Source organism: Manis javanica, chromosome 15, assembly GCF_040802235.1.
Source record: "Manis javanica isolate MJ-LG chromosome 15, MJ_LKY, whole genome shotgun sequence".
NCBI lineage: Eukaryota > Metazoa > Chordata > Mammalia > Pholidota > Manidae > Manis > Manis javanica.
In genome coordinates, this window is record NC_133170.1 from 4,669,191 (window position 1) to 4,696,021 (window position 26,831).

At 41.3% G+C, this 26,831-nt stretch overlaps 1 protein-coding gene and 1 long non-coding RNA gene across 2 annotated transcripts in view; one reads left to right on the top strand and one right to left on the bottom strand.

The window, feature by feature from the left end:
- The window catches only part of SLC2A13 (solute carrier family 2 member 13), a 244,959-nt gene that overhangs the window by 152,165 nt on the left and 65,963 nt on the right, over window positions 1-26,831 (top strand). Inside the window, exons 5-6 of the mRNA XM_037009940.2 lie at window positions 2,591-2,754; window positions 8,721-8,841. Coding sequence (XP_036865835.2) covers window positions 2,591-2,754; window positions 8,721-8,841 — 285 coding nt within the window. The remainder of the gene's footprint in view (window positions 1-2,590; window positions 2,755-8,720; window positions 8,842-26,831) is intronic.
- Window positions 1-26,831, bottom strand: part of LOC140846591 (uncharacterized) — a 38,930-nt gene that overhangs the window by 9,860 nt on the left and 2,239 nt on the right. Inside the window, exon 2 of the long non-coding RNA XR_012125831.1 lies at window positions 23,366-23,507. This is a non-coding gene — a long non-coding RNA (uncharacterized lncRNA). The remainder of the gene's footprint in view (window positions 1-23,365; window positions 23,508-26,831) is intronic.

A 26,831-nucleotide genomic window follows, 5' to 3' on the forward strand; every position in this document is an offset into this window, starting at 1 on the left:
CTGTTCTCGCTGCTCCCGGCAGAAACCCGCAGGTGCCTGTCGCCGGTGCGGTGACCCGAGACGGAGCAGAACAATACACCTTTGTTTCAGTCTGCCTCCAGCCCGCCCCTTGGCTGGCATTAGAGCCAGCTTGTCATAGAACAGATTTAACTGTGTTATTCCTCTTTAAAGTCCGTTTCATGGTTTCTATCTTTTTCTATAGAAAAAAGCCCAAACACGTAGCTTGGCTGCCAGGGCCCCTGCGCATCAGAAGCGCCTGCTGCAGCCTGAGCCGTCCTTCCCGTTGCTCTGCACCTTGTGTTCTCTGAGGCCAGCAAAGGGTTCCGCACTTCTCTTCTTCGTGCATGTCATTTCCTCCCCCACCGAAGTCCTCCCAGACCATCCTACCTGCTGGCAAACCCCTGTGAATTCTTCAAGACGCAACCCAGACATTAAATGCCCTGGAAAATGAAAAACCTTCCACACCAAATAAAATGGTTTGGTCTGTGCTTTACGCCACACTGACTTGTAAACCTTGTGATATTAAAATGATTTCTATTTCATTCTGTTACACTGACCTGTGAGGCTTCCTGAGGGCAGCAGCTGGGTCTGATACCGCATCTGAGGGACCTTAGAACCTCACGTCACTTATGCAGTAGCTTCTCAATAAATAAATAGTAAGTGAACAAATAATTATGGTACGTGACCTGGGCAGCGTGCCACACAGATGGCAAGAGCACAGGTTTCTGATTCCCAGGCCAGTCTTTGGTTACATTCTTCTAAAATTTATGACCATGAAAGAAATGTTTTTATATCTCTGAAGAACATTTTTCATTTTAAACAAAATTCTGACACTGACCAATTTATTTTGTCTGATGCCACTCCCCTTTCTATCTCTCAATTTAACACTTGGACCTTCATGATTTCATTGTATTAAAGATGAAAACATTGAAATAGTCTGTTCTGTTTAGTTTTGTATGGTTCAATTTGTAAGAATTATTTTGTGCAATGTATCTATTTTTATTCTTAAAATATTCAGAAGACCAAAATGTAGTAAGAATAGCATGCCAAGTATCAAATTCTTTGGGCTTTAGATATTTGGATTTTCTCTTACCAATTCTGTTTTCTGCCTCTCTTGATTTGTTATTTATGATAGTTTCTCAGTGGCTATGTATAGGTTTGACTCTGCTGCACAGATCTTTATGAGAATGAGATAATGTATGTGGGAACTTGGAAAATGTACCATTCAGATGGAATGAATTGTTCCCATAATTTTTTATTATCACTTTACACTCTGACCATAAAATGTGCAGTTTTTATGATGATGGGAGTAGTTCCACAGGGAATTTCTCATTTTACAACAGCTGTCAGATTTCAGAAATCTTTAAATGGGTGGCATAATTTTTAGTGCAATCAGTAAAACACACCCTTCATGCTGCATAGTAATTTATAAGTTTGGTTTACTATTTTAAAAAATGAAAACACACTTTTTATTAAGATGAATGAGTCCATGTTGATGTTAATATTTTATATAAGATCTTCATTAATTTAAAAAGTAGGAGAAGCCATTGATGAATGAATGAGACTTAAGTGTGTTTGAAACAGATTTTATTTTTGAAATATTATGAAAATGTTGATCAATATCCAGAAACTGTAGATTTTAACTATGGAAATATGCAGCTTGATTGAACATACCAGTTGGATGCCCACTGTCAGTTTGGGGTAAAACTAATTTGTTGTTTTACGATGGCTCAGAAAAACTGCACAAAGCTACCATGCAAAATATGTCTGCAGGATTTGAATTCTATGACTTTTCATAGGCAGCTTTAAAGTAATCTTCTGATGTAGCTACTGATATTTTCACCAGAAAGGAAATGTCCTGTGAGAAGCCTGTCATCCGTAGGCCTTCCAGACAGATCTCCCCTTGATCAGCAGACCAGCATTCCGGTGTTTTAGAGCTGCTCTGCGGTGAATTCACCTGGAAGCAAGTGGGCAGAACCTAAGCACGCAGACTGTGCCAGGGATTTAGCTCATCGAAGGGCACACTTCTGCAGGAACCACAAAACCAGGAAACCACTCTCATACATCATGTCAGTTTCTTATCTCCTTACAGGCTGCCAGGTCAACCAGCACATTCCTACACCTAGTGTCTTCCTGGAAGAGATTCCCTAACTTGTACCAGATTTCTGCCTCAGATCACACTTCCCTCGTTACACGCAGTCAGTCTCTCTATTCCTTGAGTACGTGAATTCACAGGGTGTGATGATTTCTGTTTCATTCTGTGGGCTTGGAGCTTATCCTCGACAGTCTTAGTGAAACTGGCAGCTACCCCTGCCCCTAGTCGTGAGGTCCATTTCACTTGTGAACCCTTCAGCCCTCTCTCCAGTTGCTTGGGTATGTTTTCTTGATTTTACAAAGTTCAAGATAAATTTATCTGAATACAGTCCCTATATTGGGATCCTCTGAACAACTTGCATGAGTTCCTATTTTAATTTGATGTTATTGCTGTTGCTCTTCATGGTCTTTTTTAGATCGGCTAGGTATTTTGCTCCAGGAATTACTGTTTCTTTGAGTAAGTGTCAACAACAGTTGTCTCATTCTTGCCTGGCAGGTACTACAGTGCCACCATTCTGCAGATGTCTGGGGTAGAAGATGACAGACTGGCGATATGGCTGGCTTCCGTCACAGCCTTCACAAATTTCATTTTCACGCTTGTGGGAGTCTGGCTTGTGGAGAAAGTAGGCCGCCGAAAGCTTACCTTTGGTAGTTTAGCAGGTAAGCACCTGGATGAAGAATTCGGTTATAAACTTTTCTCTAATGACGACACGTTAACCTTTCACAAAACATACCAGTATCACCTCGGTACGTGTGACAGAACAAGTAAGAAGGTTCTAGACAAAAAGTTTTTTAAAAAGAACTTAATGCTGTGAGTGCAAGTAGCAACTGGAATGTGACTAGAAACCAAAACTGGAAGATCAGTTTGAACGTACTGAGGGTCACATTTTGCTGTTAAATTTTGAGTTAAAGGTACAAAGGTAAAAAGAATAATCATTCTTTATTCTTCCTTGACTGAAAAACTTGTGTTCATAAACTCACTTTTCAATGTATGTTTTGTTTTTAAGTGGAATAATATAGAAGCAAGTTTGGAGCATTTTTTTTTCGCAAAGCTCTTCCAACAGTGGAATCTTAGAACCATAAAACTTCTTTACAAAGCAGGGCAGGAATCTTACTGTGTTTGAACCAGATGTCAATTCTAAAGTAAATGCTGGTTGGTTACGTGTGTTTTCTGTAACAGCTGAATAAGACAAAACCTTTCTCACTTAAGATATCTTTTATCTTTAAATTCTTCTTCCCATTTCATTTATTATTTCTGTGATGACACAGGAGCTGTTGTCTTTACATGTTTGCATCATATAATTTTCTAATCTTTTCCATATATGCAAGTGAATTCCTACTTATCCATTAGCTGTCCTCTGATAGCTCCTTCACAAGTTTATCGAAAGTAATAATACATTTTTCCATTAAAATGTGAAGTTTTCACGCCAGCATGAACTGAACTCCATTTTAACCAACTTATACCTAAACCCCTGATCTGGTAGAACTCCTTCAGGCACTTGTCCCAGATTTTAATGAGAAAATGCATTCTCAGTTCCAAACGCAGGTATTAGGACCACATAGTCCCTCCCACCCCCAACTCCAGGAGTAACAGTGGAAGGCCTGCTGCCACCCTGTGTTCTTGTCTAAGCGAGGGAGCCCTCGAGTCAGTAATGGACGTAGAGCTGCGTTATCAGCGCTGAGGGCAAGATGAAGGGAAAGTTGTCTGACCTGGAGTTAGGGTACAGAGGGGAGCCGGAGGGTAAGTGAGGAAAGGTGAGAAACAAGGGCTAAAATCCACACCTTTATAAACACACGCAGAAGTGTTCAGTCTGGAAAAAGACCAAAGGGAGACCTAAGAGATGTCTCGTGCTAGCAGATGGTAGCTGTTATCAGGACATAGATTTTAAAACTTAGCATAAGAAAAATATTCCTAATAATCAGAGCTATCCAGCAATGAATTGGGCTGCCTTATTATAGAATGGTAAGCTCTCAGCAAAAGGGTGGACGACCATCAGGTAGTGGTGTGCTAAAAATAAACTCCCACACTTAGCTGAAATTTGGATTTGCTGACCCCAGAGGTTAGGTCAACTCTAAGAAGAGGTAATAGCCGCTTTCAATGCATCTAAATAGACACCCTTCCTTTTCAACAGAGCCTCAGTGTACTGGCCCCTCAAGAGGTCTGGTTTTTAAATAGAATTTTAGATCTTCTTAAATTTGGGATTTGGCTTTTGAGATATGGGGAAAGCTACTGATTTTGAGATTTGGAGAAAACGTTTTTCCTCGTAGCCTCTGTGCATTTGTTGTGTTCCAGTGAGACACTTTCTCACCGGGGCTGCAGGATTTTGAGGCGTTCTAGACACAGAGCCAGACTGTTCAGGTTTGAACCATGTGACTTTGAGCAAGGTTCCACTTCCTCATCTATAAATAGAGATGAATTATGCTCCCTACTCCATGGGGTCGTAATGAGGACTAAACACATTTACAGGAGAGAGTAAAGTACCCAGAGCACTGTAGCTACTACAGCATTACTGGTGCCCAAGTAGTTCTTTGTTATTTTAACCATAATGTGAAATCAGCTGGCGTCATTGGGACCTAAGAACTTTCCCGAACCTTCGAGCTGATGTCATATTTTACCTCTCCGTGTAGATCCTCTGCCCCAAGGATTTCCAGAGCCCAACTCTGGCTGTTAAGAGGAAGTTTTAAGACAATGACTTGAATGGAAAGGCCAAGAGATTTGAGGGACTGCTTCTCATAAGCAACCTGTAGGCACATTTCTTCTCTCTCCCCAGCCAGAAGCACCAGCACCCCAACTCTCTCCCCTGCCAGTGCCATGCAGGGATTCCTCCAGCTTGAGAGGATCTCCTATCAGTCGGCCTCGGGTTTCCTTGTTTATGTGGCCGGTGAAGGAAGTCAATGGTTTAGGTGGTGTAGGGCTGGTTCCTCCCCCAGGGCTCCACCTTCACTGCACAGAGATGTAAATAGTGCTGTTTGTGCGGTTGTAGCTTTGAACTGTGATGAAACGGGTCCCCTAGAGCATGCCGGCCCATGGAAGTTTACACTTTCAGAAGAATACTCACGGCTAAACAACCTAGTCAGTGTGTTAGTATCACCCCAGCGCAACCCTCCCAACAGGGGTGTATTTCACTCTCCAATTTCAATTGATTCTGGTCTAGTCATATTTTTATCTCAGTGTTTGTGTCTTATTCGTATGTATGGGGCTATTTAATATTCTAATAGTGCTACATATTAGAACACTTCTATTTTGAATTTCTTAAATTAGCTTAGAATTTTTAAACCTTTGATTCAGTTTTGTTCCCTATTTGGTGTTTTTATTATGATTTATTATACTGGGTTAAAGATAGTGGGAAAACTGCATATCAAAATAATTTTTTGAAGAGGTACTCCTTTTTCAGAAAATTACTGCAAATGAACTATGTTTTTCTAGACCTAAACAAAGAAACTTTTTATACAAAGAAGTATAAAATATGTAGTCCATGAATAATTTTACATGTAGGACATTTTGTGGTGTTCTTTCAGTGTTTCCAAAGCTTGCCTAAAGAACTGGTCTTTCTTGTAAATATTACAAATTTAATAACAACCTCCTGATTCTTTTAATAGAAGAAGGTTTGTATCTATGTAGCTTTATTTAGCTAGAAACTGGCCAGAAAGCCAGAAACACTGTTATTTCCCCCCAACTATTTTGGTAGTGAAATGTTTCTGAAAACATCACTCACAGGCTGTGTTCGTCAGAATTACCAAGGTATTTATTTTAAAATATGGGTTCTTGGGCCCTACCCCTGATCTCCTTAACTGGAATCTCTGAGGATGGGGTCTGGAGCACGTGTACTTTAAACAGGCTCCCTAGGTCCCGTGTGCACAGTTTGTGCTCTACCAGTGTCATGGGTAAGGAAATTTTTTTATCCTAAGTGTTTACTAATAATCGAAGTCCTACCCAAGTAGTCAGTGTAACTTATTGCATCAGACATTTTCTAGAACACTAGTGATCCTACACTTCACTTCCTATGGAGAATATATTTATTAGAGAAATTATATCAGAATTCCAAACTGTAACCATGTCATGTCTCAAGAGATACTCTTCTCTTAAAATACACCACGTGTGCCCAAACTGCACACAAGGTGAGAGAAGAGCCTCTCATTTGAGGCCTTCCTGTACTGGACTCAAATCTGGGTAGCACGGGTGAGTTAGCTGACAATAACTGTAATGATTTTGAATACTAACAAGGGGCTGATAGAACACCTGGAACTTGTTCAATGAAAGCAAATGGTAATTTGCGGCGTAAGATAGAACTAGGTGATCATTTTAATGTATTCCATACATAAAGTCATTTAAGATGGCATCCCTTCCCTTAAGGAGTTTGCCGTCTCATGAGGGGGTTTACCCTATCCATGCTTCACAGCCACCTGTGGGTCTGTTTAAAACTCAAGTATCTCATCTCCATTTTCTGGAGACCAATTCACAGGTGAACCTTCATCCCAAGCATTTGCTTCCAGTAGAAAACCAAGACTGAGAAACAGTACTGTTTATAATAAAAGAAGGTAAAGATACAATACTGACTTGTAAAAGATTTCCATCCAAAATGAGTTGAAATAAGAATAAATTAATGCTTAAGAAGGGTAAGTTTTCAGCTATGTAGAAATTTTGTGTATCCAGATATTTTGCATGTTAGTTGGACTTTTTTAGAGATATATGTGAGAAATAGAATGTCCTAACAGAATTTCAGCTAGGATATATACCCTACTAACCTCATGGCTGATCATCTTCAGATATTTTTGCTGCTCTTTTCTTCAAAAATATTCAATATTGCAAAAAATCTGTGTTACTCTGGTCCATCCACTCAACCGGTACTTACTGGTGTGCTATACATCAGGCATTAGACTTGGGCATATGTGAGTCTGTACAAGCTATATCACCTTAGAGTTTACATTTTATCATGGAAACAGGTTATTTAATAAGTGTTATGAAAGAAGAGTGTCATCTTTCCTTTACACCTGAAAGTATCAGTTTCCCAGCTGGAAAAAAATCTACCCCACAACGAATGCTGTGGAAGTAATTTGCAAAAATACTTAGGAATCCAGGTTTTCTGATGGACAAATTACCAGTACTATTCATGGCTTGTTTTGTTTGTTTGAGGGGAGAGGGCTAATTTTTATAACAGACCTAATATGCCTTCTCTCTTCCTGAGAAACAGAGCTTTTCCTGTTTCCCAGCTCAGGGCTTACTATTCTTTTAAGAAAGATAATACCTCAAACTCTTCTTAGTTCTGGTTTGAATTTTAAGCCCACGAGGAGCAACAAACCAACTTTAGGTTTATGATTTTGGGGTCCAGTTTGGTGAATCAGACATCTTCCCATCAGGTTCCCCTTCTTTCAGTCTTTTTTCGTGCAATTTTGAAAGTAAGCTGCTTCTGATCATAGTGATAGGACAGTAAAATTTAATAGCATTACAAAAATATTTCAAATATATGATGATATTTCAAATTCACTGAAGTTCTGCAAGATGAGTGTTTTTGCTGAACCCCACCTTGTAGAAGACAACACTGAATTTTGGGAAGGTCGTGTGCCTTGCCCAAGGTCACAGAATCAATAAATGGCAGAACTGGGACTTAGCCACACTGCTTAACTTGACTCACCCCCTGTGTCTTAACTATTCAATAACCTCAGCTCTTAAATAATCCATGTGCTTCCTATAGCTCTTCTTTTATCTGTTCCATTTATAATATTTTTAGTTACATCTTAAATTACCTCCCAGTTTAACCAGTAAAAGCTTTACTACCATGAAAATGCCCTCCCTAAATTCCATATTTAAATATATTGCCCCATTCAAGTAAATGGTACAAACTGATGCAGTCATGTTTTCTTTCTCTTTTCTTCCGATGTCTCCTTTTGTTTTATCCTCAAAATGGCTGTAACAATAGTCAGAAATTTGAAAACTTTCGCATTTACTGGTTTACTGTCAGGATGTCTCTCACAAATGGAAAACATGAGCCTTCTAAGTGATGTACATAATCAGTATTCCTGTACCTTGAAATCAAAGACGCATTCCACCTCCAAGTAGAAATGGGAAGACAAATGAATGCATGTGTTACATAATTCCTGGCACCTTAACATCTTGGGAAAAAATGCTCCTCTCTAAGGAAAAATGCTCTTCCAACTGCTTTTGAGATGTTCAGCTTGTTATTTTACTGATTTGGGCCTTACATGATCAAATGCCATTAGGGCAATTTTCTTGGCAATGAAGGGAACGCTGGGTGTAATTCTGTTCCTTTCGTGCTTTCTGGCATCTTAGACACTCAATAACGTTGGTTATGTTAATTCATTTTGGGACTGTCAGTAATCCAAAGTGGGTTTTTTTTTGTTTTTTTAAGAAAATCACTAACAATCTAGTGCTTAGCTAGATTTGCTTTGAATTTCACTCTTGTCATGTTGCACAGTAAATGTACTAGTGAGTTTTTCTGATACTTTTGTGTGTGTGTGTATATGGAAGTTTTTTTAATCCAGTGAAGATAGATCAAGGTAAGACTTATGTCTTGTCAATAAGTCTGCTTTGAAAGAATGTTGTCTGCTGTTCTCTGGTATAATGATATATAATAATAATAATAACAATAATAACTTTTTTCCCTTAGGCACCACCATAGCGCTCATTATTCTTGCTTTGGGATTTCTGCTGTCAGCCCAGGTTTCCCCTCGCATCGCCTTCAAACCGATAGCTCCATCAGGCCAGAACTCCACTTGCACAAGTTACAGGTGAGATTTTGTAACGGTCCCCTTGCTTAACTTCGCTAACTTTTTTGTTTGCTTTTAACTTTTCTAAACTTTGAGAGCATGAGTAGGAGCTTGCTTATGGTGGTGGGTGTGGGGGCAGTAAGAGGATGGGAAGGGTGGAAGGGAGTGGCCCCTGGCAGGAGGCACAGAAGGAGCAGGTGGGTGTGCATGTGGAGAAGCGAGCTGTTAGACACAGCTTGGGTGATGTTTCTCGGCAAATCAAAAATAGGGATTGATACAGAATCTGAGCAGGAATATTGTAAAACTATTTTAGATCATATATGACTGACATCTACGTTCCAGGTAAAATAAATAAATTTTATCAGTAATTAAACTTTTCCATGGTGTATATGTCTGCTAGAATTGATTATAATTTTCAGAGTCTAACAATTAATATTCACTGAGTTCTACAGGTGTCCCTCATTCATTTAAACAGAAAAGAAAGTTTTTTCTCTCTTAGGATTCTTCCAGAGCACTAGTAGGTAGAAGAGGTGGTGAAGGAGAATGAAATATGTTCTAATGGTGAGGTGCAAGTTTAAGAGCTCATTAAGTCTAATATGCTCATACTCTGTGATAGATGGATGGAAAAACGTCTGGATGGATAGGTGGGCAGACAGAGGGACTGAAAAATGCGCAAATGAATCCATTAAAGATTGAGTAAGCAGATCAATTAATATATTTGGTGGCAGGATTTCAAGTTTATGATTTCATTTTAGTGTTTGAAAAGGCTAGCAATCTTAAAACATAAGGATGGAACAAGACCTAGCTTTAAAAACAAAAAGTGGCATTCCGTCAGGCTCAGCCAGGTGGACACAAATCTCAAGTCAATGGGGAAATATTTTTATTAATTTATTAATAATGGGTATATGATATATTCATTTTCTGATTTTAGTCAGACACTCCAATATGAAATGTAAACATCACATTGATATACTGAATTCTGTTTGGAATCCACGTGGAGTTTCCTCTGGAGCATGTAATTACGTTGCTTCTACTTACACCAGTGAGAAAGATAGATATTATTATTATGCCTCTCCAGTCCCAAATTGTGGTATCCACTTGCTTTTGGAAATAAACAGTTATAGTTTCTCCTATCTCTTCCTGATAGGTTTATTTATTTATTTATTGGCTTACTCATTTTTTATAGTCTTTATCTTGTTCTAAAGAAGACTTAAAGGAGTCTTAATAAAAGTAGTTAAACTCAGCACAGACTGTTTCTGGATGCAGTGGTCTTTACACCCTTGGACATCCCACCTCAGCTGCTGGGAAGATGAGCGAGTCCTCACCAGAATGCTCTGCTTGCTCTAATTTTGTTTTCTTGATGGATATTTTAAATAAGATGTTTTTAACACAGTTACCACTAACAAATGATTAAAAACTTACTGTTGTTTGAGCAACATGGAATACTCTCTGGATCTGATGTCTGAATTAGATGTAACAATTTAAACTCAAAATAAGATACATTGGCAGGTTAATTAAAGGCAGAAGGTCAGCCAGAACATATGGAAAAAAGGTTTCATGAGCTTCTGATATAGGAAAGGAATGACTAACCTTTAATGATTTATATGATGGAAAAAGTTTTCCTGATACCAACTTTCAAAATTTTAATTAAAATACTTATTACCCTAGTATAGCTCCTTGCACAGCCACTTATGATCATCACCCTATCAGTACTCCTGTCCCTCCTAAGTTGCTGTCATCTACCCAACATTTCAAAACCAAATTAGAATGGAAGAAGGGAAGGGGGACAGCCTAATTTTATTCTTACCCCAAAACGGCAGCAAGTTTTGAAAAAAGCCAAATTTGCGCTGTCTTTTGGGAGTTAGTGAGTAGGAAAAATGATGACTTATTTGTCTGTCTCCTTTCAGAATGACACACTAGGCTTTGTGGGAATTTGACAGTATATATTTATAGTCTGAGTGATTTCATAAATTCTGCCTGCAGCCCCCTTACTGGCATTGTTGTTGTTTTGGTTAGAATTATCTGTATACATTTCCTCTTCAAGGTAAATGGAAAAGTCATGTTTGGGAAGTACCTCAGGGTGAGTAATGTTTATGCTGGACATGTAGGTGGCATGATTTCAACCCATATAGGGAAACTAAGCAAATAAAAGAGATTAAAAAAGGGGATTTGGTTTAATGTTTATCTTAAGAACAGCATATACTATTGGTGGAAAGGAATGTAGTTCTGCCTAATAAAAGTCAGACACCTGTGCGCGTGGGCTCAGCACTTCCACTTGTCAAAATCTGTCGACTAGAGTGACTACTATGCATCCATTCCGACCAGAGAAGAATGGAAGATTTAAGCAAGTGAATGGTTCAAGAACAGTGGTTCTCCTTTATTTTAATTCAGTAAATATTGATTGTGTAGCAGACTCTATTGTAAGTAGGTCCGAAAATATTGTAGGTTGGGGCTCACTGAAGACTTTTTTTTTTTGGTATCATTAATCTACAATTACAGAAAGAACATTATGTTTACTAGGTTCCCCCCTTCATGAAGTCCCCCCCACATACCCCTTCACAGTCACTGTCCATCTGTGTAGTAAGATGCTGTAAAATCACTACTTGTCCTCTCTGTGTTGCGCAGCCCTCCACGTGTCCCCCATGCACTATACATGCTAATCGTAATGCCCTCTTTCTTTTTCCCTGCCCTTATTCCTCCCTTCCCACCCCTCCTGCCCAGTCCCTTTCCCTTTGGTAACTATTAGTCCATTCTTGGGTTCTGTGATTCTGCTGCTGTTTTGTTCCTTCAGTTTTTCCTTTGTTCTTATACTCCACATATGGGTGAAATCATTTGGTACTTGTCCTTCTCTGCTTGGCTTATTTCACTGAGCATAATACCCTCTAGCTCCATCCATGTTGTTGCAAATGGTAGGATCTGTTTTTTTCTTATGGCTGAGTAATATTCCATTGGGTGTATGTACCGCATATTCTTTATCCATTCATCTACTGATGGACATTTAGGTTGCTTCCATATCTTGGCTATTGTAAACAGTGCAGCGATAAACATAGGGGTGCATCTGTCTTTTTCAAACTGGAGTGCTGCATTCTTGGGGTAAATTCCTAGAAGTGGAATTCCTGGGTCAAATGGTATTTCTATTTTGAGCATTCTGAGGAACCTCCATACTGCTTTCCACAATGGTTGAACTAGTTTACATTCCCACCAGCAGTGTAGGAGGGTTCCCTTTTCTCCACAACCTCGCCAACATTTGTTGTTGTTTGTCTTTTCAATGATGGCCATCCTTACTGGTGTGAGGTGATATCTCACTGTGGTTTTAATTTGCATTTCTCTGATGATTAGCAATGTGGAACATCACTGAAGACTTTGAATGCAAGACATTGACTACCCAAAATAATTTCCTGCCAGAACTTCCCCATTTTAGAATACTCTAATTTTTAATTGGTATTTTATGCTAAGGCCTGGCTAGATCTTTGTGAAATGAATGTATTAAGGATCTGCAGAAAAGCTATCAGGGGTACCAGCTGTGGCTAGTAAAGTAGCTCGAGTGGAGGGACCTTCTGAATCATGTACACATGTAAGAACCCGCAGAAATGCTCCTAATGTGTCCTTCAGCTCCATGCTCCATACTCTTAAGTTACTAATGCACCATCCCTTTTGTATCCAAATGATATTAATATACTGTATAATTAAACATAACATAATGTATAATGAAACATATTTTCTTTGTAAGTACTTTCTAAGCTTTGAGGATTCAAATCTTTCCTAGGTAACACTTCCCTCAAACCCTTGCCATTTTATTATTTATAATGTGATCTCAGGATATGCAAATAACTATCATGAAACCCTTCATAGTGGACCTCTATTTCCTGTAACTTACAACTAGAATTTCATGGTACCCTTGCCCTAGGGTTGGTTTTCATCTTACCTCATCTCATCCATGCATGCATCCATGCAGTTAAAAATATTTATGGAGCACTTACTCTTGGTTTATAGTAAGGGTGAATAAATATATAAAACACCTAAAACAGGGTTTGATATAAAATGCATGCTCAATAAATACTGTAGCCATTGCTACAATTGCTAGAGCCTGTAATAGGGGATGAGATTGGAACACTGGGTAATCTTTCAGAGATTACCACCCTGAGGATAAGATGTTTGAACTGAGCTCTGAAAGCTGGAGAGAAGCATGCCAGGCAGAAGACACAGCAGGTGCAGAGCTGTGAGGAACTTGGCAGGTGCAGGAACGGAAAGCACGCCGATGCAGTTAGAGAAAACTAAGAGGAGGCTGGTTGGGTAGAGAGATCATGCAGAGCCTCAGAGGGGACATGAAGGAGTCTGATTTCAGGCCTGGAACATGAGCGCACTGAGGGGTCTGAAGTGGGGTAGCGACCTGACTAGGTCTATGCTTTCTCTTTGGCAGGTGGGGGGGCACACAGAGGTCACGTGGTGAGGTAGGGAGACAAGTTATTAGAGGTGTCTCAGAGAGAGAGGCAGTTGCCTGGACTAAAACCACAGGGAAAAATATGTTGTATCTGCTGAATAATATCCACAGGCCTACTTCAGATGAAGGACTAAAATTGGTTGGAAGGAAAATGAGAGTAGAAACAAAAAGCCCACATAACTTTATCATGTATCCTTATCTCCAAATAACTGTATGCTTTTGCTGGCACTTACTTGGTACTGAATTTGACTCCTGGTTAAGAAGATGGTAGAAGGGATTCTGAGAGGAAGTTGGTGACGTACGGGGCTCAGTCAGTGACTTCTTCATGACCTGTTTATCTTGATGCTGAGGCCTTTGGCCACGGACCTGCAAGTCCCCCACTGTCAGACCGTGTGTTTTCCACGGTCGGGAAGTGCTTCTTGGGAAGCCAGAAAAACAGAAAGGAGGGCTCTAGTTTTGCTGTGCAAGGAGTGGGGAGGAGCATTCCAGGAAAAGGGAACATTGTGTGTACAGGCCCTAAGCAAGGAGAGTGGCTTTGCCAAGGAGCGTCCCAGCAAGGCCATGTTGGAGCAGAGGATGGTGTGCAGGGAGCCCGGGTGTCCAGCGACAGACCATGCTGGGACTTCATAAACCAGGAGGACTTGGGGCAGATAGAATACTGAGAGGCCTTTAAATGGTGGTAAGATGAAATGACATGATCAGATTTGTGTTTTTAAAAGATCACTCTGGCTGCAGAGTGGAGAACTGATCAGAGAAGGACAGAAGCTGACGAAAGGTGTTCAGGTAAAGGAACGTGGCCCCGGCCCAAAGGGATGCAGCTTGGATAGTGCAGCCAAGAGGGACTCGGGAGAGATTTTGCAGGGAGAGACCAGGCTGGGCGGTCCGTGGGGTGGCGTTCAAGCACAGGTGCTGTGCACGTGGCCAGGGTGGTGCTCAGGGGAGAGGCACCCAGGGGTCTGAAACTGCTTTATATCCAGTTCTTAGAAACAGGGTTTCAGGGATAAGAACCTGGAGACCCCCTTGCTTTCGGGTTAAACACAGCAGGCACCTTATACATTTGTTGTCACTTAGACTCTTACTTGAAATGTCACTTCCGTTTTTCTTGAACTCAAGAGAGAGAATAGCTCTTCTGAACCTGTCCATTTAGGTTTGAAGCAACACAAAAAGGTAAAGGGAACAACCTGTATCTCTGATAACCCCAGGGACCTATAGTCTAATTCTGGAACTCTCGTCATTGCAATGACTACATACAATCCACCTCCAGTTTTGTTGACATTTCGAGTCACTCCACGTTAGAGTGTCAGCCGCATTTTGTCCTGTGTGGACAGCAGGAACACGCTACCCCATGACAGCATGTAATCATAGCCACTGGTGTATTTCCTTACTATAATGCCCAAGGAAACTTTACAGGTGAAATCAGTACTAAGTGAGGCTCTAAAAAGCTTATGTGTTCTCCAATTAAGTTTAAAATAAAATGAAGATCACCTACTTATAAATCATGATGTTCAACAACTGATGGAAATAATTGGGTACTAACCTTTAGGCATTCTGGTTTGTTAAATTGAAGGATTTTCCACCACCCTGCGAGGCATATTTTATAGCCTCCACCATGTTCTCCCTGTCTGGGAGGTGGGGTAAGACCTATTGCTGTGGACCAGTCTTGCCTCCGACCCAGCAAAGGATAGCAGCCTGGTCAGAAGAATCTCTTCAGTGAACCTGACTTTGCCAACTCTTACTTTGACTGGGTGGTTGGCAGAGCGGATGGGTGGGCAGGTGGGTGGACGGATGGATGGATGGATGTTGGTTTTGAAAGGGAGGTAGGTGAGGCTGACTGAAGGAAGCTTTAGTATGCTTCTCATCCCGGAACTTAGGTGTATGAGCTATAAAATTTGGCCACGCTTCATTGCGATAAAATGGCCAAGGATAAGGGAAGCTTCCAAGCCTTTGTTTCCTCGAAATGCTTGGCCTTTCCAACGAGTCATGTCTACAGCATGATTAGCAATACATTTTGTAGGTGTGCTAGCAGACACAGCAGTTTAGGTGTGTGCAAGCAGACATTGCTCAGGGCATGCCTCAGTGAATTGTTTAGATTGTTGCTTGGCAGTCACAAGGTGGTGTTTCCTTAATATTAAGTAAATAACAAAACAATATAGTATGGCACATGCCTCTTAGACTACAACATTGGGTTATATGATGAGTAAAGGAGATGACTAGGAAACTGAAATCGTGTGTCCCAAGAAACCTGGTTTTAGAAGCAATCAGCAACTGATTGTTGTATGAGTCTACACAGTTTACCAAATCAAAGACTACACAGCATGTTAGAAAAAAATATTTACATACAGTGTAGTCAGTTCATTCCTAATAAGCATTGCAGAGAGCTGCAGTGGGTCAGGGGATATTAGGATTAAAGAGGAAAAAGAAGCCTTACTCTGCAAGGAGCTCACAGCTGGGAGAGAGAAAGATGCAAATGACTGACTGCGAAGGGGGGCAATAAAGGCCAGTGGGCATGGCAGGGCAGGCCGCCACAGTGCCCTGCCGGGCATCACGGGAGGCTCTGCACCTAGGCAGGCCTCGCCTCACTGTTACTCTGGACCCCTTCTTAGAGTAGCTACAGAAAAATTAATTATATAAGAGTACAAAGGAAATCAATTATGTTGAAATACAGTTGCCTAAGTATTTTTTAAATAAACGTGTTACATGGTAATGTGTGGACTTCTTTGTTAACACTGTAACTGAGAGATCTAGCTGCAGGGCTAATAGCATAAATTTCAAAACCACAGTAAATGTAAATTATATTTTGTAATTTCTGTGCTACTATAATGTGACTTGAAAATATGTGATTTCTATTAATGTCAGTAGTTCATTGCCGACATTCATAATTGAGGGAAATGCCAAATTTCGGTAAAGGTTAATGAAATGCGGTTGTAATTTGTTTCTCATCTGAGTTTGTGGGCCCTGCATCATGAGCCCCCTCTTCCCTCTGCCACCCAACACATGTGCGTACACACACACACACACACACACACATGCATATATATGTATGTATATATGCAGGAGTGAGCTTGATCTGATTCTTCAAGGGCGAATAGATATTTCTCAAGCCAGTGAAAGTGGAGATGCCTCCCAGGGCATGAGACCAAAGACAGCAGTGTGTCCAAAAGGCCTGCCCTTCGGGAGATTATGAACTTTGGTGCTGGAGAAAGGCGGGCCAGTAATGAGAAGAGGTGGACGGAAGGGCTGGGCCCAGCATACCAGGTCCAGATGGGCAGTAGGGGAAACTATTCAGTAGCCTCTCTGATCAAATGTGGGCCTTATGAAGCGTTTCCTGCACGGATTTGGGGGGCTGTAGTGGAGGGGGGAGACTTTGGCAGCCCGAGGGAGAGAACGAGGGTCTGAAGTGATTACATGACAGGGAGCTTGAGGGTCAGATATTTTGGAGATAGGATCGGAAATAAGGAGACCAGTTAAATGGTAAAGGGAAGACTTCGGGGAAAGGTGTTTTTTTGCAGTTCAAGGTCATGGATATTCAGTGGGGGTTCAGCGACTGCAGGTGATGCACCTGGGGAAGATATGTGGACCACACTTCCAGCCGTGCTTTTTATTTTATAATAACGGTTTCTGTTAAGTCCTTACTGTATATAGGCATCATTCCACATCCTTTTTGAACATTATTTCATTATTACCCACAGATTTCCCAAAGTTAAAGATGGCATCATTATTATTTAATTCTACGGATAAAAAAACAAGGGCCAGAGAGTTCATATAACTTGCCTAGAAGTGGTGTAACTGCCGAGTTGCGCAGCCGTGTGCTCTCCACCCCATCCCCCCTTTAGTGAAACTCTTGGCCTTTCTTTGTATAAGGGTCAAAACTACCCAATTTTGGGGTCTACGTTCACTGGACAAGCTGCCTTTCTTCTCTGATGCAGCACTGAAATACTGAGTAAGATAATTTCTTGACACAGATTTTTCACAGGAATTATACTGCATTTTAAGTTCTATTTGTTGCACTGTGGAAAATACATATGAATTTTAGTCTGACTTACTCAGGAGCCATTGATTAGAGTTAATAAGTTTATGCAGTGGTGTTAGAGGGACTTTAGTCCCACAGAAGGGAAATTTGACCAGAAAATCCCAGAACAATTCCAGAGACCGATTCATTTTTATTGCTCCCCCATGGACTAAGTTATTTCTCATGAAAACACTAACTCCATGTTACTGGATGTCTAGTCAAAACAATTACTTACCGTGCTGCTTGTATTATACAAACTCTATAACAAGTAGTGTTGAATCATTAGTAACCACCTTACACAGTTCACCTCACCGCACACCCACACACCCCCGTGTGTCGTCCTTTCTGAACACGCCTCCCCTATTGCTGACCACAGAGATCATAACATCTTCCAATATTCCACTAATTCCACTATCCTGAGATGACAGGGGACAAAAGATATGTGTGACTGTTTCCTCCCTCAGGGAAGTTTGAATTATTGGAAGAGAAGGATGCTTTTGCACAATTGCCTGTAGTCTTTTATTTTAACATCAGTATAAAGAAATTCATACTTTTTGATTCTTGAGAATTTCTCTCATTTTTGGAAGGTAAATTTTGAAATTTTAAGCTGTGTAGGAGTACTTAATTTCCAGTGTTATTGACTCAAAACTCAGCGTGTCTTAAGTATCCCATATTATTAGGTAGCTGATGACGCTGTGTTCATCCCGCTGCTTTGCACTTGATAAAACTGGTGTAACTTGGGTTTTTCTCCATGTGCACCTATATGCACAGTCATCAGTTTTAGTGGAAACCTATTGTTTGTTGGCATTTGCATTAATGATTATGTCAGTTCTATGGTAATTTCATCCTAGAGCAAATTTTTTTAATGATGTACATTAGGCCCAACCTGTGAGTTGATTAATAAGGTCTATAACCTCCACAGAGGTTCAAAATATGCACTGCTCAGTTTAAAAATTGTCAGTGTCATCAAAGTCATTGCCAGTAGCCCAGTTGAGAATCAGAATTGAACTTTTTTAAGCTCCTTATTATCCTTTCTTTTGCTTGATTTTGACTTCTCTATCATAAATCCATGCTGATTAGTCTTAGAAAATCAGAATAAAAGTCATTTCATACAACTTTCTAGCATTTTCTGATTCATCTTTTGAAAATGAAGGAATTCTTTGTTTTAACTGATGAATGTTCATAAAAATTTTCACTTTGTGGGGCCTATTTGGCCTACCTGATTTTTCATTTCTATCACTGTGTGAGTGATATGTGACTCTCTCAGTAAGAGTTCTTCTGAAAACACAGAAGTTTTATGTAAAATAATAAACATTTGAAACTGAAGGCCGTGTGATTCATCTCCCAAAACAAAAATGTTAGCCTGTGTCATCAAATTTGACAAGACTATGTATTATCCTCATTCGTATATTCTGTGCAATTAGGCATTGTACTATGGATTCCCAAAGACATACATTAATAAATATATAAATTCTTAGCAATCAGGCACGTACTAATGTTGACACAGGTATAATACTTTCTTAACTTTGTTTTCATCTTTTGTGTATGTGTGTCTTGACTTGCCACACGTGATAAGAATAAACTTCCAAAATCTGAACATGCTAAACTAACATTCCTGATTTTTCTCCCTGGCATTGCAGTGTGGATACCAAAGGGACTCACCATTCTCATGCAAACTGATGGTGCCGTAGTCAGCTCAGCTGCAGAAGAATTACAGAGCAGCGCTGTGCTTTTTTGATATCTATTCTATTAGTTTCTACAGGCTGCCTTGGTTTTCTTATGCCTGAGTGGCTGAAAAATGTATCAGTGCAGCGGAGGAACTCTGTGTTTTAAAGAACCGTTCATCTAATTACGTTTTAAAGTAGTAGCTCTTTTTTGGTTCCCATAACTACCCATTGCCAACTCATTGCCTCTTAGTATATTCTGGAAGCTTCCCAAAGCTGGGCAGTCAAGAGCAGGTTGGAGCCAGACAGCACTGCAGAGAGAGGGGATAGCATGTGTGCGGAAAGGAAGCTCAATATTGTCTAGAAACCACAAGTACAGGATATTCTGTAGTTCCAGATACTCAGTTTCACTGAATCCCTGTTTTCCTTTCATCATCTGTGTATCTTACATGCCTACTTGTGGGAGATGGCCCGAGGAGCAGAAGTTCAGTCTTTGGCCTGGGCGCAGGAAAAGGGTAGGCCGCGGAAATAGGGCCTGAGGGCCCCAGCTTGCACTGTGCTTAGCAGAGACGCATTGGTTCTCCGACTCTGGGTCTAAAACTGTCCTTTCTCCCCTTTCCAAGCAGAGGTGAGCATCTATTCCCATAGCCTGGCCCAATCTCCCTGCTGCCCCCTGTCTCCATAGACAGGTGCACCTGTGGCCACCTCATGGGGTCACCAAGCCTGGAGGGGAGCAGCTGCCCCCCTCATGGTGGCCTCTGCTGTGGCGGCTGGGAGGTTAGTCTCCCCAGTCCCTTCCCATGGCTCTGCCCCAGGTGTCTGTCCTGGGCAGGTTCAGATTAAAGAGAGGGGCTTTCCCACCATCTTCCCTGTCTCTGGGGCAGAGGGACAGGGGCCCCTGGAAAGAAGACGGGGTCAGTGATCCCGATTCCCAGGGCAGGCGCCCATCGGGGCTCCTCTGCTGGCCAGTGTCTCTCTCACTTTCAGACATTAAGTTTCGGGGATATTTTCAGAAGACAGATGCTGCCCGCAATTCCATTCAGGAAAGATGGGGTGTGCCCTGAACAAAAGTAGGAAATGGTGAGGAATAAGCCTGAAGAGCCTGTTGGGAATTTAAATCATAAGTACTCATGTGTATGTATAGTAAGGATTTTCAGCTCTTAATTTTAAAAAAAATCATGTGAAGCTATTAAGAAGAATGTCATTATCAGACTTTTATTCTACGAATATCACTGTGTCAGCCAGGCAGAAATGGGAGAAGAGCAAACTTGAAGGGTCTGAGTTAAGACCTAAAGTGAACAGATGTGGTGTTGGCTGGTCGTGGAGGCTGGAGGGACTTGTAATGTATAGTCGTTGACGCTCAAGTGCCCTGTTCTTATGGCTTTTGTCTCCCCATGTGGAATGTGTAACATGGAAGTAGGAATTCTGTTTCCTCTCTTCTTGTTTCCTTTTTCTCTCTCTGCTTTCTCCCTTATCTGCTCAGCAACTAGCATCATGTCTTATATACGGAACTAGTTGGCCAGTTTAACCAAGTCCCGAGACCTGGTGTGTGCGTGGCTGTGGCGCTGACTTCTGTTTTCACTACAATAATTGCATCACCTGATCTGGGAAGGTTTTCTGTCAGTCTGAGGCCCACCTCAGCTAATTGAAGGTTCTCAAGTCCCTGTAAATTGGCCTTCAAGCCTGGATGTGCAGCGATAATGCTTCATTTCCACCTGATTAGATCCTCGCATCGGGCTTTTAGCACTTGTCTATTTTGCTCTGATAAACACAATTTGAATTGAGTTACCAAGGAAGATGTGGAAAGACACAAGACTCTAAAAATCTTAAACTTCAGGACTAAAATAAAATTAGATATACCAATAACAAAAAGACAGAAGAAAAGGATAATAGCCCTCCAAAAGAATATTGAAAAAATAGAAGTTAAAATCAACAGAGCCTGGGCATTTACTGAGGGAAAAAAAAAAGAGGTGAATGGCCATATGACTGAAAGTAACTTAGGATCTGCAAGATCTTGGAAGATGAAAGCATTAGAAGACAAAAGCAATAAATTGACCATTCATTAGAAAAAGCAAAGAAATGAAACTCAAATAAGCATGAATCTTATGAGACTCCAAGAGAAAGAAACTTGGTAATTATCCTGTCAGAGAGAATTTGGAGCCACAGAAATGGCAGCCCTGAGCAGAGAAGCTTGACTCCTGAGTTACCCACAAGGACAGTCGTGAAGGAACAACTGACTGCCTCCAAGAGGACAGAGTTGTGCACACCTGACAAAACAGAATCACAAGGCGGAATAACCTTGACAAGCGGGAGCCTCACTGCATCGTCGTTAGTGACAGCAAGTCTCAGAGGCGAGGCGGCGCCCAGCCTGGAGGCTCAGCCATTCTTAGATGCGCCAGGTGACCGAGGTGGGGGCCCGCTCTCAGACGGCCTCGGTCACCTTCGTGGTGTACACATAACTGGAAGGAAGCAGAGTTCTCGCTGGACACCCTGCTCCCCACTGGACGGCAGCCAGGCACTGGGGAGAATCAGCGTTAGAACTGGCAGCCGCGTCCACAGAGACACGCGTGGGGCCCTGCCCCTACTTGTTCTTCCATCCGGCCCACATTACTGAATACTAGCCACCCACCCTTCGATGTGCCAGCTGTTAAGGAAGCGAGCAGAAGGTAGAGCCCCTTATCAGGAGATGGCCATCTCTTAGAAGGGCTTTTATTTCCATTTTGAGCCATACTCAGGTAGGACTGACATAGAAACCGATATTGCAGAATGTAGTCAGAAACAAGCAAAAATTTGTTTTAAGCATTTGAAAAATACTCTTGTATCAGTTAAGAATTGTGTGTGACTGTATATAACAGAAGAATCCAAAATACCTGGCTTAAGCAAGAAAGAAGTTTCTTTCTTTCTCATGATAAATAAATTCAGAGGTAGGGAGTTTGGAGCAACTGTGCCAGATCTGGTATCAAACGCAAGGGCAGAAGGGATGGAGAAGACCCACACACACAACCAGAAAACAATGACCGAATGGCAGTAAGTACATACCTGTCAGTAATTACTTTGAACGTAACTGGACTAAATGCTGCAATCATCATACGCACCTCTTTGTTTATTGCAGCATTATTTACAGTAGCCAGGCAACTTAAGTGTCCATGGTCAGGTGAATGGGTAGAGAAGATGTGATACATAAACACAACGGAATATTACTCAGCCTTAAAAAAGAATGAAATCTTGCCATTTACAACAATATAGATGGACCTAGAGGGTATTATGCTAAGTGAAATAAGGCAGATAAAGACAAACACCATATGATTTCATTTATATGTGGAATTTTTGAAAACAACCCAAATGAAACAGAAAATAGACTCATCAACACAGAGAATAGACTGGCAGTTGCCACAAGGAGGGAGATGGGGGAATAGGTGAAGGGTGTGAGGCGGTACAAACTTACAATTATATAATAAATAAGTCATGGGGATGAAAAGTACAGCATATTGAAATAACAGGATGGTGACAGATAGTAACTGCACTTACCATGGTGAGCATTTTGTAATATATATATACTGGTTGAAACTAATATAATATTATATGTCAACTGACTTCAGTAAAAAGAGAATCTTAAAAAAGAAAAAGGAATAGTCATGGCATTTGCCATTTATTATATCATCACTGTTGTGCCAACCTCTGTGTTAAGAGCTTTACGTGGCTTCTCTCTTGTGTCCTTCAGCATGACAGGGGCGGATGCTAATCTTTCCCCCGTTTTACCAGTGACACTGAGGCTGAAGAAGTGAAGTGAATCTCAGAGGATCGTGTGGCTTAGAGACGGTAGAATGGAGCTTTCAGAGCCCAGCTCTCCGCCACCACACTCGTCATTCTGAAATTCAGCAGTTCAGCTGCGGACACTCTTACTGCCCAGCAATGGTGCTGTGCCCTTTGGGAAGTGGATGGTAATTCCTTATAAGCAAAGGCCAGTAGGTCTAAAAATACCTTTGTGGCTGTGTTTTCACTCATTCAGTGAAATGGAGATTTTTTTTTTTTTTTTTTGAGAAATCTTTTTTGAGTTACAGTCTGTTTGGGACTTAGAAGATTTTTTTTAATTTTGCTCACTTTCATTTATATTTATTCAGCTCAGAAAATTCTTTTTTTGTCATTTTAAGGATCATCATAGAACATTTTATGATACAGAAGCAAGTGCTTAAGGTAAAAGAAAATCATTCTAAAATATTTCGAACGATTCACCACCTTGGGTTCACTTAGCGCAGAAGGTTCTCAACCGCCTAGTTTTGAGTATGAGTTTCTGATCCAAGTGGAACTATAGTTTTTGTTTTGGTTTGTTTGCTTTGGGTGAGTGTTGTTTTGAAGGCCTCTGTTACACACACAGATGATATGGAGAAAGTAATTTAAGACAAGAAGCATCTGCAGATGCGATGCACTTACAAAGAAATATCCTTCTGGCCAATCCGAACGCCCCTGCGCGCTGTGGTGAGAACGGGGAGGCCAGGCAGCCCTTTTCTCATCTTTGCTTCCTGCTCTGGTTGCCGACCGAGGTGAATCGTACGCGTGGACCTGCGTGTTCTCCCTAAGGAGAAGGATCACTGTGCGGTTATTAGTATTTGACCATCCAAACCCCCAGCTCCACTTTCCTGATTCCTCCTGTTTTCATCCACTTTGAATTCTTCTTCATTTCATGCATTCCCGTCAGTGTGGCAGTTGTCAGAGCGCACGGTGCCGTCCGGGGAGATGACTTCGGGGCCCCCTCATTCCCCCTCCGGCACACAGCACAGCGTCCACATCAAACATCCCTCTGGGACCCAGGAGTTAATAGTTCCTCGCACGCCCCAAGCAGACCTTCCTTTGCCCTTCACATTCACATATACCTTTTCCTACGAAAATCAGACAGCCCTCCACGCGACCATGGGAGAAGTGACGAGCAGGCTGAGCCTAAACATATTTGTCCCTTTGCTTTGTTATGAAGCCCTTACAGTGTGATAAGCAGGCGCCGGGTGAGGCACGTAGGCTTTAATGAAAAACATAAAACAGACTTGGTTACCAGGTGTCTTTCTGGGGAGTATTTAAAAATAATACCTTGAATTACCAAAGCAAAGAAACAAAAATGAGTCCCCAAAAGAGAAGCAGTTTTAAATGCTGGCACAAACAGGCTTAAAAAAATATGTGATCAGCTTGCTTTTAGAGTACCATTTTTTGTGCGGACAGAAAGAAAATATACTAAAGTCAATGTGACCGTGCATTCACAAAGAATGCAGATACTGTATACTCAAATTCCAGTCTGTGATACTCCAAACAGTAAACATTCATTAGTTCAGAATAAAAATTGCATTTCCGAATTTATAACTTAGAAATCTAATAGTATTTTTAAGTAGTTATGAGGCCTGTTGGTTGAATTTTTCTTTTTGATTTTAAAATTCATGAATTTACATAAGTGCACATTAGAAATCATAGTCTTTTAAGTTCAGTTCAGAGGAGTATATTTCTTGTGCATTTTTTGGTGGAGATAGACACCCCATTATATTTTAAGGAAAAAATAAGAAAATAAGTAAAACTTTCCTTCATTTCCTTACCTTCATTTGAACTTGTCAAATGAGGAAAAAATGTAAATTCCAAAGCCTATAAAAAACTGAGACCCAGAATTGAGTTCACACCTCACTTGCCCCTCATCACATTTGTCCCCCTGTCCCCCATCCATGGGGATACTGTCCGAGACCCCCTGTGGATGCCTGAAACCCCAGGTAGTACTGAACCCTGTATGTACTGTGTTTTTTCCTATATACACATACCTGTGATAAAGTTTAATTTATAATTAGGCACAGCAAAAGATTAGCAACAATAATAATGAAACAACAATTATAACAACGTACTCTACTAAAAGTTATACGAATGTGATCTCGCTCTCAAAATATGTTTACCCACCCTTCTCGTGGTGACGTGAGAGGGTAAAATACCCACGTGGGGGGAGGAAGTGGGGAGGCTGCGAGGGCACCGGGTGCAGCGTCAGGCAGGTTTTCACATCCTGACGGTATGTGGACCGTGGCCGACCTCGGAGAACCGAAGCCACAGAGACTGAGAGCAAGGCTGGGGAGGGACTGGTGTGCATGAGAAACGGTGTAAAAAGCTGGGCGTGCAGCTAAGGCCCGCGAGGTGCCCACGGCACGCTGGGCTTCATGGGTGCTGAACGTGCAGTGCTGCACTAACAGATACCTGCTTTCTTGATACTTAATTATTTATATTTTATACATTAAACAGACCATGTTAGCTCTTCTAACAAGGATACCCTCAATTGCTTTTGAACTTTCATTTTCTACTTCTGAAAAGTTTCAGAACAGGGAATATTTGTGGTTAGAATAGTAAATTCTATGCTATGGGAATTTTATCTCAATAAAGAAAATTTGGTTAAAAAACAACACGTGCCGTAGTAGCCACCACTTTTTCGTAGTAAGCGTTGACCTTCCTGCCTTCGTTTGGCCGGGAGCGTGATCGCTGCCCCGTGTGCTGTCTACACAGGACAACAGAACCGTTGTTTATGCTCGACAAGTAACTTATTTTATCTGCCACCAAGTCAGTATCTGCACTATGCCAGTCAGTTTTTTCCCAAGGGGATAACTTAAAATTTCAACAGGCTAAGGGACAGAATAAAAACCGCCTCGGAGGCAGAGAACCCGCATTGGAGACCTGAGCAAGTCTCCCAGCTCCCCCCAGCTTGCTCTCCTCTGCAAAATGGGGGCACCGGCGTTGGCCTCCCCTCGCTGTTGGCAGGGCAGGAAAGTGCATGGTACATTTTACACGCTCTAAGTACCATCGCTCTTTCCTTCCCAATTGCAATTTTAGCATATTTCCCTTAAAATCTTTTGCCCATTTTCCTTTAAGTAAAGTTACTGAAATACGGGCATTTGGAGTTGATGCATTTAAGTCTGGGATTAAGTCGATGCCCTCAAGCCACATTTTCAGCTGTGTGACCTTGCTTAGCTAGTATAATCTCTCTAAATCTCAGAATCCTTATCCAGAAATAAGGAAAATAAGGCCTCGTGGTAAAGCCAGTGTAAGGATTAAGGAAGAACTTGCGGTGATTGAGTACACAGGGCTCTTCTGAGGCCCAGCCACAGCGAGGCTCACCGTAAAACTTTCGAAAAGCCTCTTCAGATCTACGAATGCTGATTGACTGAGTCCAGTGGAGAACCTCCAAATTCCAGTCCCTCAGATTCCCGCCAGCTGTTTCTTTTCTGTTTCTTCAATAGTGAATAATGCTACTGTCAGCAGAGAATTTTCATTACTGTGTTTTTCCTTTGAAGGTGGCATGTTGCACACTAATCCAATTGTATTTAGGTGCCTATATGTTGATTACCAAATTGTTTTGTAAATCTGACTGAACTCTCTGTTTGTTGTCTGAGGAAGTTGTGTGTAAGTATGTGTGTGTGTGACGGCAGTGCGGGGCCATTGTGGTGTGTAAATGGGAGAGGAGAAGTCTGATAGGTTAGATTACAGGCAATGTAGACACACACTTATTTACCTAAATGCACATATGTACATATATAAACACGCATGTACATGTCATCTTATATTTGCAAAGTTGGGATTGAGGTTTTTGTTTTTAACTGTGTTGATCAGAGGTCACATGTTGATCAGATGCTGATCAAACTGTCATAGGAGATCGTTTAGCCCTATTGGAGATGCCAGGCGGGCAAACAGAGCCCTCCTCTAATACCTCCCTCCCCTTCAGAGAGTCTCTCGGCACACCCTTCTGACATAAAACGGGAGAACTAATCCCAGAATTCATAAAAAAAAAAAAAAGTCAGTTACTAGAAATTAGAAGCTAAAGCACTAGTAAATGTTTTTAAAAAAAATCCCATTCTGGCAAACAGGCCACCTCGCCTGTTCCATAGCAGCAGAC